Raw genomic sequence first — 18,544 nt, forward strand, 5'->3', positions numbered from 1 at the left:
TTGATTTTTTTAAATGCCAAATATAATTCTCATTAACTTATTTATTTTTTGTACTTTGATTCCCATCCAAACACACAGACAAGTCAGACGGAAATGCTCCAAAAATGTTCAAAGCACATTCAGGGGTGCTTAAAAAGTGTAAATCTATGGAAAACATAAAGTCATAATTTTTTTCTAGTTACAATACAGGGTGGTCCAGATCTAATTATGCAGATCCAGATCGTCTGGGTGGCTTTGATTTATGCGGGTATGATTCCAATTTGGCGTGAAGACGATTCTTCATGTCGTCAGTTCGCACACTTCTCAAAGGTCCGGGATTTTTCCAGTGATTTTCTATGTAATAAACTTAATATGTTTAGCGTAATGAAAATTGCATAATTAGATCTGGACCATCCTATGCTATACCTATATATACAGTGATTTCAGAAAGAATTCAGATCCCTTCACTTCTTTCACATTTTGTTATATCGCAGATTTAAAATAATTTAAATAAATTTTTTTCATATCAAGCAACACTCAATACCTCAGAATGACAAAATGAAAACAGGAGTTTAGAAATTCTGAAAATGTATTAAAAATAAAACACTGAAATATCAAATTGACATGTTCCTAAACCTTGTTTAGAGTACATCTGTGGTCAGTTTAATTGATTGGCCGTGATTAGGAAAGGCACACACCTAACTATAGACAGTCCCACAGCTGACAAAGGATATTAGAACACAAAGTCTTGAAGTCTCGAGAATTGCCTGCAGAGCTGAGAGGTAGGATTCTGTCAAGGCACATATATGGGGAAGGCTAGACACATTCCTGCATCAGTGAAGGTTTCCAAGAACACAACTGCTTTCAAAATTCTTTAATTGAAGATGTTTTGAATAACCATGACTCTTTCTGGAGCTGTCAACCCAGCCCAACTGAATGATCGTTGGAGAGGGGACATGGTAAGAGAAGAACCCAATCGTCACTCATGTGTAGAGATGAGAGAAACATCCAGAACTTCCATCCCTGCAACACTGCACAGATCTGGGCCTTATGGTAAGTGGCCAGACAGAAGACTCTATTCATTAAATGACATGTGGAAGCTCACTTGGAGTTTTATAGATGATGAGAAGCAAGACTCACTGCCTGATTAAACCAGGATTAGCATCTCATTGGTAGGAAACCAGACACGACACATTACCTGTTACCTGTCCTACAATGAAGCTTGGTGGTGGTATTATCATGCTTTAGGTTTTTTTTTCAGCAGCAGAGACTGCGGGACTAAATAGGATTGAGGGAAAGCTAAACAGAGTAAAGTGAATAGATATCCTTAATGAAAACCTGCTCCAGAGCATTCTGAACCTCAGACTGGGCTAAAGGGTCACCTTCTAACAGGATAATGGGCAAAAGCACAAAGCAAAGACAAATAAGAGTATCTTAGGGACAACAAAGTAAGTGTCCTTGAGTGTCACAGCTAGAGCTCCGACTTGAGCCCAACTTAACATCTCTGTACAGACCTGAAAATAGCTGTCCACTGACAGTTTCCATCCAAGCTGATAGAGCTTGAGACGATCTATAGGGAGGAATGACAGAAAAATCCCCAAATCCAGGTGTGCAAAACTTGGTGTGCCAAACACAAGAACAGTCCAGGCCAGAATCACTGCCAAAGGGGCTTCAACTAAGTACTGTGAAAAAGGAGCCATAATACTTGTGTCAATAGGATATTTCAGTTTTTTATTTGTAATACATTTGCAAAAAGTTATCCTGTTTTCATTTTCATCAACCTGGGGTCTGAATACCTTCTGAACCCGCTGTACCTCTCTGTGGATATATCTGTGGTGTATGTGTGGACAAGTAAAAATGAATGTAAATAGTTGATTGATGATGTTTTAGCAGGCATAAGCATATCGATGACATTTTCCTGTTTGTGACCCTGTTAACTGTGGTGAAGCCATTGGTAACCAGCAATGACTTCTTGATGGCCTTCATCCTCCTGAGCAAGTTAAGCATACCAGGGGGCACACCTTCTTCTACCTAGGACTATCTGGAAGGGCAAGTGGGACCCAGGATGGGACTGAAGATGCAGGGCAGTGGGCAGTAGGGACTTTGTTGTGGGATTCTTGTGTGGAGTGCTGGTGACAGGCAGTAGAAGTGAAGTAGCTATCTAACTGGTCTTAGTGGTTGTTAATGCCACTGATACCTTTGTGTGTCTCCCTAGCACCCTTATCAATAAGGTTACCACTGTGTTTGTTTTGTTTCCACCCCTGCTTTTTACAACAAATCTTTCAAAAGACACTTTAAATTCCTAACTTGTATTTTCCCCTTGCACCTACTATAGTAGGTTTGTCCCTTTCTTTGCTCATCCTCGACATTTTTCCACCAACTATCGTTTTTCTTAGTATAGTTATACCATAACCTTTAGCTTGTAACTGATCACCTCCAGTTTTGAATATTGCCTCTGCTATTCCAATGTTAGGTTTCATTGCGAGTAAATATAAGAATTTTGTGTTTTGATTTAAAAAAATAGTCAAACATATGTATTTATACATTTATGTGTGTGTGATGAGGGGTCATTAATTAGAAGGGGAAGGGTTTGGCTGGTTTGGGATCCTGTGGCGCTACCCCTTTAGCTCTGTCTTTGAGACAACCCCAGTGAGGATTTGATTGTCTATACAGTAATCTGTTTATAACTTGCTAAAGTAATATTTTTTGTATTTTTCAACTTTTAACCATATTTATAGTTATTCTTCTTGTCACTTTTTTAAATCATAAATTTTGGTGATATCATCATGTCACCACTTTGTGTGTTTCTTTATTCATGGACTCTACCATTTTGCGTGTATAATTGCTAAGATAATGCAGCACACACTCCATCCACACAAGTCTGCTTTCCCAAAATGAATGTTTAGTATGTTTTTATATGTATATACTAGGGGGCTCTGTCTTCTGCTCGCTTCGTTCACCAAACCCCCGTGCGGGCCCTACACGCTCGTCATTTCCCGGATCTGCAGCTTGGGACGAATCGTGCTGTGCTTTTGGATAAACACAAATATCAACTCTGTCTTTGATATCTCTGTCTTTCGAAACTACTATCGCTGACAATTTGTCACATTTTGGTTTATTATACAGTATATGCGAGTATGATCTTTCAGATTCATAAAGAAATGCAAGAAAACTTCTTTGTCTGTGTTTTCAGATAAATTTCATGTAAAGTGCGATACTTTTGGACATATGGATTTGTATCCATTATTGGCTGTAGAATTTCTAATACGTCTGATCGTTTAACTCTTTCGAATCTATGTTGCATTGCTTCTCCGTGATTATAAATATAGACCTGACCGGATTGTGGTTTCTTTGAAATTAAACCTTCAGTAGCTTTAATTGTTGCGGGACCACATATTCTCAGAGCATATGCTCCTGAATCGTGTAAATCGACATTTTGATCATTGATTGATGCAAACACAAACAGAGTATTGTAGATTTGGATATTTTGCCTTTAGTGTTTGTGGATTTCACTTTCACCAAATAACAAATCTTTTATTTCACGTGGATACACCTTTTCATTGGGAAGAAACACTACTTTTCCCTGATGGCAACATGAATTAGACGATCTACAATTCTCTGACTTAAATTTTAAAGCCAAACAATATCTTCATGCTTCTGTCATATCACCTTTGTCCATATATTCAATCTCTTTTCACTGTTCGTTATTTTACCGAGTAATAATTTCCATTTGTTTGCTCTAATGTGATCTTTACTATCTGTTTTTTGAGACTTTCGTATTTCAGTACTGTCATAATCTCTAACCTGCTCTGCATGTGTATCGTGCCAATATTTTTGAACTTCTTAATGATGTTCTACTTCATCTTCTACTCTTTGTCTTTACTTCTTCTACTGTTTGTCTTTTATTTCCACCCTCGCTTGGACCTGTTAGGTTTTCAACAACAACAACAACATTTATTTATATAGCACATTTTCATACAAGAAAAGATGTAGCTCAAAGTGTGTTTATTTTTCTTTTTGTCTTTTTACCTTAAGAATTCAATTCAAGCCTCTGATTTTCTCTAGATGATTCCTGAAAAAGCAGGAAAGTGACAAAATTTTGTTTGGTCATGGGTGCCACCATTTTGAGACATTAGTGTTAAAGGTTGCAGTGGTAATGCTCCAGGATTGTGTGTGAGCAACCATATAAAGGTTGGCATGTGCATTTCAAACCCATCCAACACTGGATACACTTAGTGGTAGAGTGCTATCATTATTTTCTCCTGGTTTAAGAACTTTCTTTTTAAACCAAAGAACTATGATTTCTTTTATTAGTGTTGTGAAGTTGATGAAAGAAAGATCTGTTTAAATTTGGGTAAATGACAATCACTTGTATTATTCACGTCTTTGAATCTCCTCCTGATCCTTTCCCAAGTCTTTCTGAGTCAGTACATACATCTTGTACTGTCTTACCATACCATACCATTTTATAAACCTGATTAATCCTGCGCAGTGTCAAGGGGGCTATCCCAGCAAGCATATGGCTCAAATCAAGAACAAACCCTGGGCAGGGTGCCAGTCAATCACAGGAGAACGCACTCGCGCACACACCACACACACCAACTAGGCCCAATTTAGCAACGCCAGTCCACTGTCAATGTGTTTCATGGAAAGTCAGAAAGAAAACAAAGCACGTACAACATTGGATACAAATAATATCCTCATAAAATACTAAATACATACATGAAATACATGATGCATCTAAAAGGGTTACTTTGTGATCGTTTTAAACCTACATGTATATATCTCTGCATGCTAAACAATACCAGGCTAAAAGATTTATGTCTATAGCAAGGACCAAAACCCACTTTGTTAACTGCTTGGCTAGTAAAGCACAGCATCTAAATTTAGAAGAGGATGTGGCACTCGAACAAGTTTTTGTCTGCCTTTGGTATGACAGTATCACATGCGGGTTTAGTTAGGACAAAACGGGTTAGAAGTTAAGTCTGCTGGAATATCCCATTTTATCTGAGTCACTGGGAATAATTATCACATTCTGAAATCAATTTGCACTGATCGGTTTGGACTTGTACTGTTTTTGAACAGCTCTCATTTTTAAACTAATCTGCTATTTAAAGTTTAAATATATTCATACATGTTTGTGCCACCCTGACATTGCACTGTTAATTTAAGAAATAACTAGCTGTGCTACCCTTCTAAGATGGGTTGAAATGTGAGAAATCAATGTAGATGTCAGTGTTAATGTTTGTAGTGCACCATGCATTGCATATGCCTTTCATATTTGCCATTTGGTATGGGATTCATAAAAGAAGTGCTAATGTTTGTGATGCACCATCTATTGGAATGATAATGTTAAAACTGTTTGTGAGGTGCCATCTTTTGGAATCACAAAGACATAGCAACAGACAGACACGCAGACAGACACACAGACTAGGTGGATAGTCATTGATAATCTGTGTCTGGAGGAGCTGCTAGACATATGTTATGTAGTACATGAAGTGTAGAGTACAAGCTAGACATCTTTTCTAGACTTTGTTAGGAATAAACAAATGCTTTGTCATATATACCAGTTCAAATTTCACTGTGTTCTGAACTTGTGGCCAGACTACTCCTACTCTTATTACTTCTTACTATTTCTTTGGCAGGAAGTATTTTTGCTGGGGACAGTGGTTTAAAATTTTTGAGGTTATCTGCTGCCCTCTGCTGGTGAATAGTAGGATTGAGCTGTCACTTTGCCAATACCGTCCTTCAAAATCTGTAACTTGAAGGAATCAGGAAGAAATTCTTTTTGGACCTGATGGATTAGCCATGTAGAGGAAATCCTTACTGTGTGTTTAAATTTGTGCCATCAATTACTGGCAACTAAATAGAAATTTGGTGGTTTAACACTCATTGTATGGCACTAATGTGAATTTCCCCTTGGGATTAATAAAGTATCTATCTATCTATCTATCTATCTATCTATCTATCTATCTATCTATCTATCTATCTATCTATCTATCTATCTAATGCAGATGACACCAGAAAGCTGACACGTTTTTGTCAATCACACCCTTAAGAGGCAATATTTATTATTAAGACATCCCTAAATTAAACAACATTTAATGCCTAGAACAATATTGAAAGTTTTAGAAATTTGTATTTACCTTGAATAACTAGGGTTTCCTCCCACAGTCCAAAGACATGCAGGTTAGGTGCAATGGCTATTCTAAATGGTCTCTGGTGTGTGCGGTGGGCTGGCGCCCTGCCCTGGGTTTGTTTCCTGCTTTGCGCCCTGTGTTGGCTGGGATTGGCTCCAGCAGACCCCCGTAACCCTGTAGTTAGGATATAGCGGGTTGGATAATGGATGGATGAATAACTGGGCTTCCAATATAATTTCTTATCAACACGATTCTAATGCAAGTTTCAGTCCTTGCCAAAATAAGCCTGGTCAGCTTTCCTAAGCATCCTCCAATGTCTACTGTAAAAATGATATGTTGTAGCTGAGATAAAGATAAAAGTAGCATCTCCAAGCTATAGGAAAAGAGTGTGCCTCTAGAAAATTTGAAATATCCATAGGAACATCCATCCATTATCCAACCCGCTATATACTAACTACAGGGTTACAGGGGTCTGCTGGAGCCAATCCCAGCCAACACAGGGCGCAAGGCAGGAAACAAATCCCGGGCAGGGCGCACACACACAGACACCCACACACTAGGGATAATTTAGGATCGCCAATGCACCTAACCTGCATGTCTTTGGACTGTGAGAGGAAACTGGAGCACCCGGAGGAGACCCACGCAGACACGGAACAAGCAAATTCCACGCTGGGAGGACCTGGAAAGTGAACCCGGGTCTCCTAACTGTGAGGCAGCAGCGCTACCCACTGCGCCACCATGCCACCCTCCATAGGAACAAGAATAAGATTGTTGGATTATGAGTGAAAGTCATCCCTTGAGAAAATGCACACTTATTCAATTTGTAAAAATACATAGGCACCCATCTTACAAAACTCAGACTGCAGAATGGGCCCAAGCCAAGACAGTAATTGTGAGCAAAGTGGTCAGGTGCCCACTTTAAGAGCTGCATGGTTTGGGACTATCACCCGCACAGACCTTATTGGAATAAAATATAAAATAGCATATCTTCACTTAGCAGACTGTCTGGGATTTGTAACAGTCCTCACTCCCCTATCCCTTCACCTAAACCCTAAAAGAGCATCACTGCTAGGGAACAAACTGTTGTGATATCCTAAATTTCTGTTACTCTATTGTGCTTCACTGTTGCCTGCAGACATCCATTCATGTACCATTCTCTAGCCTTTTGGCAGACAAGATGCCTTGTGCTTGAGTCAAAAATTTGATTTTTTGATTCATCCATCCAGGACAGCTACTGCCATTTTTCTGCACCCAAGTCCTTGTGTTTTCCTGTGTCGGTGCATCATTTGGCTTTATTTCCACCCTTTACACTTCCATGAAATCCACTTCAAATAAGACTTCTCCAGACTGTAGATCCCAATGGTTTCTTCCAATTAGGGTTAGGGTTTTGGGACTATCACCCGCACAGACCTTATTGGAATAAAATATAAAATAGCATATCTTCACTTAGCAGACTGTCTGGGATTTGTAACAGTCCTCACTCCCCTATCAGCTCTATTTGGAGTAAACCCTAAAAGAGCATCACTGCTAGGGAACAAACTGTTGTGATATCCTAAATTTCTGTTACACATATTGGGAACAGAATGTCACACAAAAAAAAAAAAAACTACGTGAGGAAATGTTCAAAAGTTCTGCAGAGCTTCTATAGAGTGTCATTGGTTAATTGAGTTTACTGGACCACTGCTAACCTTTCGGACATCTGAGCATCTTTGAGGGAATACTTCATATTGTTTGTTCTCTGCTCCATGGACAGTTAAGATAGGACATATCTGATCTGATTTGATCAACTTTTTTTTTAATCTGTCATACATTTAAAGGAGCATGATGGAGGACCTTGTTATATGGCAAAGATGACAGAACAATTTTAAGCAGTGACCTTTGGAAGGCATACTGTGCAAGAGCTTTAGTCACTTGTGAAACAATGCTATAAAGCAGGAATATTTTCAGAAGTAATGTTGTGAATAATTGTTATTAATCAATAAATCTAGTTTGTTCAGTAAAAACACACACACACAAAAAAACCAAACAAATGAAATGAACATTTGGGGTGACCACCATTTACCTTAAAAACAGCAGGTCAGCTGTCATGGAGTTTCTGAAGGTACTCACGTGGTCAGTTCCACTGCAGACTTTATCTGTCTTCCTTGCTTCAGTCTTTGCGTGTAATCCAAGACTGGTGGGATGTTGTTGAGACCAGGGCTCTGTGGGGAGCCATACCATCTGTTGCAGGATTCTCTACCCGCCTTTTCATTCCAGATATTTTTTTTATAATTTTGGATGAATGTTTGGGGTGCTGCAGAGTGGAGTTGCGGTCATTCCAATGCCTCTCTGATGGCTTTGCATGAGGGTTAAAAGTCTGTCTGTACTTCTCAGTAGTGGGGGGCTCATCAGTTTTGATTAAATCACCAACTCCATTTGTGAAATACAGTCCAGACCTGCAGAGAATCTCTATTGTGCTTCACTGTTGCCTGCAGACATCCATTCATGTACCATTCTCTAGCCTTTTGGCAGACAAGATGCCTTGTGCTTGAGTCAAAAATGTGATTTTTTGACTCATCCATCCAGGACAGCTACTGCCATTTTTCTGCACCCAAGTCCTTGTGTTTTCCTGTGTCGGTGCATCATTTGGCTTTATTTCCACCCTTTACACTTCCATGAAATCCACTTCAAATAAGACTTCTCCAGACTGTAGATCCCAATGGTTTCTTCCAATTCTAAGCTGTTAAAGGTGTTGGACATCTTCCAGTTTTGAAGGGAAGTCGGCTTAATATACTTTTTGTCTGCTGAACTCAGATTTCATGGCCAAACATTTATCTTCCAGTCCTCAACCTTGTCCATTTGTTTGTGCATCTGCAGAAGAGCTTGGACAGCACATCTGGAAACAACTGCCTGTATGTATGATGTGTATGCTTGGGAAGACCTTGACAATGCCAGTTGACCACCTTGTAGTTTGTCTCTCTGCTGGCTTTGCCTTGGTGAAATGTTTGCAGGGTGAACTTCCACATCTACCACAACCTCACCTATTTAGTCTGAGTGTCCCTTGGCAGGTAGAGGGCAGTTTCTATTTCAGTCAATCACTTTGGTACAACCTACACATGATGTCATTGATCATTGGCACCTTCATCGAGCACTGGGCTAGAAGCCTACAAGGATCTCATATCTTTTAACTAGAAAGTAGTGAATTATTATTTTAGTTTCATTCTTTAAGAACATTTAAATATCTTATTGTATTGCTTCACGTTTCAAGATACACTTTTTTTCTATTAATGCGCTAATCCAAAGGACATAAATTAACAGTCTAAGACAAATTTTTTGGTGGACTGTCTAAAATGCCCTAAGACGTTTGCACAGTACAGTACTGTATGGCAGAAGTGAATGATTTGCTTGGCTGAAGGGCTGCACCTCACAGATGGGCACTAGGGCTAAGAGTTCTCATGCTGATCACATTTGATTATTTTGATGTGCTACACTTACAAAAGTAGAGGGGAAGAACGTTATAACAATCCTATACTAAAAAAAGCACCTTTGGGTGATGTTTATAAAAATGTTTGTCAGAATTATTGCTCAGAATGTAATGTGTGCCCTTTGATTTAATCGTCTGAGATCTGCAACATTTTTATTTGCAGTTGCAATGTGAAACCAGTTTCTGCATTTCTTACAGTGTTCTGCTGTCTCTAAGTAAGTATTGAAATCAGCAAATCTAATACCGTTTTTTTTCCCACAGATGTTGGTAAAACAGAAAGAGGCCTCACGTCAGAGCCTGATCATTCTCCAGAACGCTGAACCAGGCCAGCAACTGCTGATGGCCTTAAACCAAGTGGCAGAGTTGAACAACATGTTGGAGGAACTTAAGCAGGAGCACAAAAACGAGGTAAAAAAAAAAAAGTCTGCTGATATAAAGTCGGAAACCTGCAACCTTTAAGGTTTCAACCACAGCTACTTAGCCAGAAGGTGACACAGGCATCAAAACACTAGAACTCAGTCTGACACAAGGGTAATTAAATTGAAGTGCAGGGCTTGTCATCTCTTTACTGCTGTACTTGACGAAGAGAAATTGTCAGAGCAAAAGACGCACCGAAAGGTTTTCACCTGGAATGAAGGCTCTAGGAGTCAAAAGGATGAGCAAACAGAATATATTGTTTTATTGCAATGAGACAATAACACGGACTCAACCCAATTCGGCCAAATCAGGTTGAGCCCCGAACAGTTCAAAAATCACAGTTTATATACTCATTTCTTATCATTCTGACCTCGCTAGAAGCAGCCTATTCGCTGCTTTCTCCTGACTCCTTTTTCTGCAGCTGGTCTAATTAACTTTTATTAGAACCACCAATATTTCTTATTTTCTTTTAATTATCTTTATTTTTCTGCTTTGCTTATTTCTAGGTCGGCTGAGAGCCAACATATGTTTTCCCTTCTTTCATCCTTGAGCTGTCTTTATCTCATCATTCTCCCTTCCTGGGTCCTCTCGCTAGGTTTTATTGGCAGCTACAGCTAAGCTGTAATTAAAAAAGAAATATGGCGTGGGCCTTTATTTAACCATTTGTTTAGCAGGCCGAACTTGCATTAATATTTGCACTAAGATTAATGCTTATATATTTTCCTATATTTATTTATGCTAATACATGAATATACTAAGTTTATTTTCCATATACTCAGCAGATGATCCCAAATGAGTGCTTCTTTTTATCCAAAAGTATGTTAGCAGAGGTTTCTGCAATGGAGAAGTAGGATATTCAAATAAACTATAAATATACTAATAATAGTAACCATTAGGTAATACAAAAGTTTTACAGTCATTCAGACATTCAAAGAGTGATGTTAAATAAGATGTTTCTCGATAACTGACAAATAAAAAAGTGGTATTGCCATGAAATGGGGGATATCTCTACTAAAGTCGATATCGGTCACCTCCCATGGTTGTGTTGATGGAAAACTGGCTTACAATAAGCCCAAAGGAATTCCTGAAGTTGATTTCACTAATTAATGGACACCGAAAATAGCAGTTTATTAATTCTAAGGTGTAAGAGATGCTTGGATGACCAGCTAAAAGTGAATCAAGCCCCCTAAACAGAATATTTTAATTGGATTTAGGAACAAATTTTAACTTGTTTAGAACACTCTAGTATGGGACCCTTTTCTTGAGAATTTTTATGTAATAATTTCAAATCTATGGGGCCCTCAAAGGATATGGCTATTAAAAATGTGCTTTCATATTGTAGATTCTTCACATTCAGATAAGGCATGAGTCTTTAAATCTTGGTAGCCAGCACTATAATAAATAAAGAAATGAATCTAGTAAAAACAGAGACAATGTAGCCCCTTTGCAGGTTGTACTGTAAATACATAAGATTATTGAGATCTTCCAAGGCCAATTCTCTATTACCAACATCATAATCCTCTTTGAATGGAGTATGTTTTTTGAAGGGTATGCAGAGGGTTGGTGTTAAGGAACATGTAAATGGCCAAGGATTTTTTTGCGAAGGGACCAGGGGATGGTATCAAAGTCAGCAACATAAATTGGTAACAACTGGGAGGTCAAAAAATAATCAGGCAACCAAGAATCAAAGGGTAAGATGTTAATCAGACGTCGATAGCAAAGATCAGAGTCAAAAGGCTAAAAGCAAACCTACCACTAGGGTCTACTTGGATAAAAAGGTAACTATACTACACACAACAAGACAGTGTTTATCGACAAAGGGATAATCTAGACTGACAACGGTGCATATTTAAAAATGTAACTATCAAAACATCACCAACGCAATGGTGAGTTCATATGATGGAAGTCAACGTCGTCATGTAAACAAATAAAACTAAACTTCTACTAAAATTGAACTTTTCCAATCATTTATCAAAAATAAAGTTAGACTTCATAAATGGAATCTATGTGCCTAAATAACTATTCATTAAATTAAAATACATGTAAAAATGCATCTGTTATTACAGGTATAGTTGCTCTTTAAAATGTTTTGACAAAATGACCCCAATTCCTAACCTAATGCAATCAGGATAAGGAAAATTCTTGCATGCAACATCCAAGCTTGGTATTCAAACCCCGGGTTCTGTGCAATCTTGCTTCCCAGCTGAACAACAAAAATAATAACATTAACCAAATGTAAAAGAAACAGAAGAAAAGAAAAACAAGTTAACTTAGGCAAGAATAAAAATGAATAAATAATAAAAAATTAATCAGTTGATCTTACATAACATAGATATATATATATATATATATATATATATATATATATATATATATATATATATATATATATATATATTAGTAGAAAAGTAGAGTCCTTAAATATGATATTGTATTCTAAGTTTCCAAAGATGAGTGCAATGAAAAGGTCAAATGGACTGAAAAAAACTGAAAAACAAATAATGATTAAATCAATATTAACAAATCAAAATTCAACCATTATAACATCAATAGAAACATAATTAATTCAGAGGGTATTTAAGTTTCTTTCATTTAAATAATTTACAAGAAAGGGCTAATTTTGTAACAACGTACTGTACTTTTCAAATCAGGCTTACCAATAAGTTAGATGTCACTTCACCATCTCATTTACACCTTTGTTATTAGATGAAGTCCAAGCTGATCCTGGTACATGCTGGAGTTCAGTCACTTAGTCTGCAAAACAAGTGGGGAAGGCAGAGCTGGATGTTTGTTAAATCTGTTTTCTTAACAGGCCAAGTGTGTCATTAAAGCCTAGAAGAATGGGCAATGCCCACATTGTCTTACAACCTTAAAGAAGCATCTGGATGGGACATTTGGACAGCTTAGCTATTAGCTAAACTAACAAGCTTGATGGACTGAATGGTCTCCTGTCGTCTGTGAAATTTCTTATGTTCTTTTGATTGATTATAATTTTTGCCTTGCTCTAAATGTCCCATTTTCATTTGCATATAAATCATTTATTTACACACTGTTATAGTTGAATTTCAAGTTTAAATATTCCATGCTTTTCTACACCTCAAACTGTCCTTGCCACAAGTCCAAAGGGACGCTGCACAGTAGACTCTGGGGCAAGCGTGGGAAGAGTTGAAGGTTTTCATTTGTTCATCTTTGTCTCAAAGTCATTTATCCAGTAAAACAGAATGGAATTTGAGCTTTTAAATGGATTTATATGCGCCTCTGTAAGCCATAATAGAGCATTTGTAGTATGAGGATGAGCAGATCTGTAGATGTTTGTCTCAATTTTCAGAGCCAGTGTTCATATCAAAGTGATGTGCAGGTATTTACCTAATCTGATTTGTGCAATCAACTGCCTATCAGCTTCTGAGAGAGCCGTCATGTGTTAATGTTATTCTACCATCAGCTGACTACTTGTGGGTTAATTGCTTCATAATGTGCATCGACTAACACTTGAAATTCCAGTTTACTTTGATTTTGGAACAAAATGGGCACAAATTTCAAAAAGATATACACAAAAACAGTTTTATGTAAATTAGACATATAGTAAAAATTGAAAGGTAGCAACACATTAATGAAATAACAAACAGAATTAATTCCTGGGTAGGTGCACCCAAATTCAGCACCACGGAGAGAGCACTGCATACTTCGTTTTTCTGTAAGCTGTTCCAGAGGGCCCTTAAGTCTTCATTCTATTTTTAGTTACCAAATTTCAGATTCCAACAAAATCATAAACATTGTCCCTCCTACATTTTCTCAGATAACCAAAAAAATTTGGTAAACTGTTATAAAGAAGCTACAAAAGCATTTCATCAGGGTAGAGCTTATGATATTCTTCCCTGCTTTTACTTAAGTGCAAATATCCCACATTAAAATGTAGATTTAATGTAAAAACACATTATAGGCAAATTCCAAAGCCTCTCCTTTTGAGCTGAATAACTGAACACACTATGGGATAAAACTTTAAATAAATCAATTGAACACAAGAATAGGAACATAGAGTATTTTGTAGGGTCAGCATTGCTACACTACAATAAAGGGGTCTGCTTGTACTTCTTCTTCTCTGTATAAGGTGTGATCACAAGAAATAAAAAGTATCAAATTGTCACCCTACTGTCTGTATGCCGGTCCGTCTGAAACAACTCAGTTCTCAGAGGACTGATCTTGTTGAAATCTTAAACATTTGTTCTTCAAGGAAATCTGTTGGGAAAATACATTCCTTTTTAACTTGAAATGTTTCCATTCAAAAAAAGCATCGGGGAATTCTCAAAATCTCTTAAAACTAAGAAAAATTCAATTTGACCTGCAATTACTTAATAATTTACTGTTTCAAAAGTACCTTGTGATTTATAATAGCATTCAATAGTTTGGAATCACACAGAAATGTTCTGGTTTTGACAAAAATTGATGGTTTGGTTATCAAGATTTTAAAATATAGCCAAGACGTACCCCTGTGGTGGGCTGGTGCCCTGCTCGGGGTTTGTTTCCTGCCTTGGGCCCTGTGTTGGCTGGGATTGGCTCCAGCAGACCCCCGTGATCCTGTAGTTAGGATATAGCGGGTTGGATAATGGATGGATGGATGGATGGATAGCCAAGACTTACATTGCAAATGGCTATTACTACTTGAAATGATTGACTTAGAATGTATTATTATTCACATGTGATTGCAAAGCCCCATGCAGCAGCCGTTACTCTAGTGTCCTAACATTAAACTAACCTAACTCATCCTTAGTTTATCAGGTTTAAATACTAATTGGTCTTTAGAGGAGCCTTTGTAATTACATTAGAAATGATGAAACCCATTTTTCTGCTCAAGAAACCAAGTTGCACCTTACAGTAGCTATATTTGACAAAAAACCATTGTGAGATATACAGTATGTATAACTAGCCATCCCCCGTGGCTCTGCCCATGTAGTAGTGAATCAGGACAGTGACAAGGACCCCACCCAGCTCTCTACTCCTGACATCACGCTTCCCCCTTCCCTCGGCCTGCAGCCTCTGTCTCGGATTAGCGCTGCAATTCTTAGCGCGATAAGAGAAGTCACAAAATCAACTGGAATGTTCAAGCAAATTCTAGAAAAAAATCCTGATCTAAATTCGTTAAGTAGTTTTCACGTTTGCTAGCTAAGTGGAGGTAAGGTACACACCCCGAGGCTGGTGCATGAGTGAGGAGGGCCTCACCCCATTCCCCTCAGCCCACTACATGTCCCTCGGATTCATGCAAATAAATCGGTACCGCAAGTGAACAATGATACATAGCGCAATGAGAAAAGTCGCAAAATCAACCTGAATGTTCAAGCAAATTCTAGAGAAAAAAAAAAACGATCTAAGTCCGTTAAGTAGTTTTCTCGTGAAAAGTGGACAGACAGACAGAAGTTGGATGTTATATATAGAGAGATGAGAAAGAAGTGTTATTATCTATTTGCGTCAGAAGTAAACAAACAAAAACTAAAGCTGCACAATCTATGAAAGCAGTTATGTTAGTCCCCGGATGTGCACCACATGTGCATTTTCTAACTTTTTTATTTCTGTTCCCTACCATGTCTGTTTATTCTTTTCAGTACTTTCAGGACTGATTAGGCTAAGGCTACCTGGATTTTTATTTCAGTTGGAAGTGTCAGTTCATCTATCTATCCATTCACCCGTTTTCTAACCTGCTTATCCAGTTCTGGTCACAGGGAGCTGTTTTAGGAGTTCACCATTCTGTTCCAGTTAGATTTGGTTTACCTGATTCCAGTCTTCATCGATGCCATCTGACATCCTTCTGACATTTTTATCCAGCGCTTTTCAAAAAGGTTTATGCACACACTGGGCTAGGATTCAAGTTCACTTAATCTGAACTAGTCTGAACTATTCAGCCATGCCATTTGTTGTTATGTGCAGGTAAAACAGATTCAGGATCATCACGAAGAAAGTGCTCTGAAGAAGGAGCTGAGCAAAGTGAAAATGTCATGGGAAATCACCAAAGAGGAGAAGCGGGAAATCGAAAATCAGCTGACAGAAGCACAGCTGTCTATCGCCAATCTTCAAGATAAAGGTTTTAAAAACTTGTTGGTGGGGCATGTAATACTCTTTAAATACAAAAGTAAAAATCTTGGACCATTAAAACACAGATCTCTCCTGGAAGATGTGTTTGAATATCAGAACATCTGAATTATTTTTATTCAGTCCCTTTTAGCACCTTCAAATTTTATATGTCTATGGGCAAAAACACTGTTTCATCAGTTAAACTGAAATAAATGTCCGAGTCTAGCTTGGAGACTTGTTTTCTTTGATTTTATTGTTCTGACTTTATAGGTCAAATATCCCATCTTCGGATCCCACCATTTTTTGGGCCCAAGATTTTGTCCTGCTTGTGATACTGCAAGTGGCAGTGAATCTATAGAAAAGGATCAGAGGATGAAACCTAGTCAAGAACAAACAGAACATCTGAAACCAGGGAGTCAACACACTAGAAACCACAGCTAAACTTCTAACCCTAAATGACAGTCAGAAAAAAAATAATAGAATTGGTAACTAGAACTTAAAAAAAAATAAATAAGACACAACACTTGGATACAAGTACATACTGTACATAGGTGTTATCTATGGGGGTCAATCATCTCCCAAACCCTAAAGTAATCATGGAGCAAAGTTAGAGAAATGTCCCACTGGTAAAATCGAGTAGAATAGTCCAAACCAGATGTGTTCAAGTCTAAACAATAGCGTATGGTGACAATAAAAAACAAAACCATAACCTGTCATCCCAATAAACAAATATATTTAATTAATACCCCTGAAATAAACTGATTAGCAAAATATAATCTCAAACTTGTATGCAATCAGAATATAAAAATGATCTTTAAACAGTGACCAATGATTCTTTTTTACTGTACCCATGCCAATGTATTTGTTATGTCTTCCAAAACAATGAAGAGAAAGCTAAAAATAATGAAGGTGAAATGTCAGATAACCAGAAAAAGAGTCGATGCCGATAATCTAAAAAATCAAAGTCAAAGCCAGAAAAGGAGACAGTACCACTAATAAAGAATACTAAAAAACATGTACAGAGATTTCTTTTGATTTATTCCCAAACTCGGATGACTACAAAGTGCATGATTCTGACCTTTTAGTCCGTCAACACCACACACCTCAGAGTTTTGTAATATAGCAACACCATAACAAGTAATGCTCAAAATGGCGGTATCCAGGAAAACAAAGATTGCTCCAGAAAAAGATACAAAAAATATAACACCATTAGAAAATAATGCTTAATCCAAAAACTGATGCCATTATCTGAAACCCCAAAACTTAGATATCCATATATATAATGTTATAACCAGAGTATGCAGAGAACACAATATCACCATCCACTCAATGCATAAGCACCTACTGTTATGAAATTGCTTATTTTTGCGATCTCCTCTCATTAGTACACATATACAGTACAACATCTACAACCAGAATATCTGTGATGATCTAAAAGTAGTGGCACAGCTACTAGGAATGCATCTTGGATATACCAAGCACTGCAAATGGGCCAGCCATGCTAAAGAGTCTCATTACATTAAAAACACTGGACGCTCCGTAAGCATTTAGCTTCAGGGCAAAAAAGTGTGGCACATAAACCACTTGTCAGCCTAGGAAAGGTATTTTTGCCTTCTCTTCATATAAAACTTGTACTAATAAAACATTTCATAAAAGCGATGAATTAGTGGAGGATTTTGATATTTGAGATGCCAAGATTATGGAAAATGTTTTTGTTGGTCTACAAATCAAACATGTCATCAATGAGAAGGCTGGTAAGGCTAGAGAAGACTGCATGGAAAGCATTCTGGGACATTATTGAGAATTTTCTTGTCTGTTTTAGGCCACCAAACTGCATTCAATCATACAAAACCACAAAGTGTAATCGTTTAAGATTAGCATTCTGCATTCACTGACTGACTGACTTCTTACCTGTTAATCTTGGTGTGGCCAGTGATGAACACGATGAAAGGGTTGACAAGGACATTCCAATGAGTGGTACCAGGGCAAGTGGAATTCATTAATGCTGGCCAACTATGGTTAGACACTGAAATGAGAAGAATCTGATACTGAGCACAAATGAAAATCAGCTCAGTTGAACAAATGCAACGTGTTGGCACCATTAGGTGATTAAACACACTCAATTCAGTAAAAGTTCATTTCAAGTTTCTCCAAATTCTTATGTGATACATTCATTCTGAAATCCTATTTCTTTGAAGCTTGTAACTGTGTATCATAATAATTGTTAAAATGTATTGCTACTCATACCCCTGCATCTATAGGGTGGTCCAGATCTAATTATGCAAGTTTCATTACGCTATAACTTATTAAGTTTATTACATAGAAAATGACCCGAAAAATCCCGGACCATCGAGAAGTGTGCGAACTGACAACTTGAAGAATTGCCTTTGCGCCGAACTGGAATCGTCCCCGCATAAATCAAAGTCATCCAGACGATCTGGATCTGCATAATTAGATCTGGAACACCCTGTATAGATGATGA

The 18,544-nt window shown here is 37.7% G+C and overlaps 1 protein-coding gene across 1 annotated transcript in view; it reads left to right on the forward strand.

The window, feature by feature from the left end:
* The window catches only part of shtn2 (shootin 2), a 101,476-nt gene that overhangs the window by 61,596 nt on the left and 21,336 nt on the right, over positions 1-18,544 (forward strand). The window contains exons 9-10 of the mRNA XM_039751953.1: positions 9,844-9,990; positions 15,919-16,072. Coding sequence (XP_039607887.1) covers positions 9,844-9,990; positions 15,919-16,072 — 301 coding nt within the window. The remainder of the gene's footprint in view (positions 1-9,843; positions 9,991-15,918; positions 16,073-18,544) is intronic.

This window comes from Polypterus senegalus, chromosome 4, assembly GCF_016835505.1.
Source record: "Polypterus senegalus isolate Bchr_013 chromosome 4, ASM1683550v1, whole genome shotgun sequence".
NCBI lineage: Eukaryota > Metazoa > Chordata > Cladistia > Polypteriformes > Polypteridae > Polypterus > Polypterus senegalus.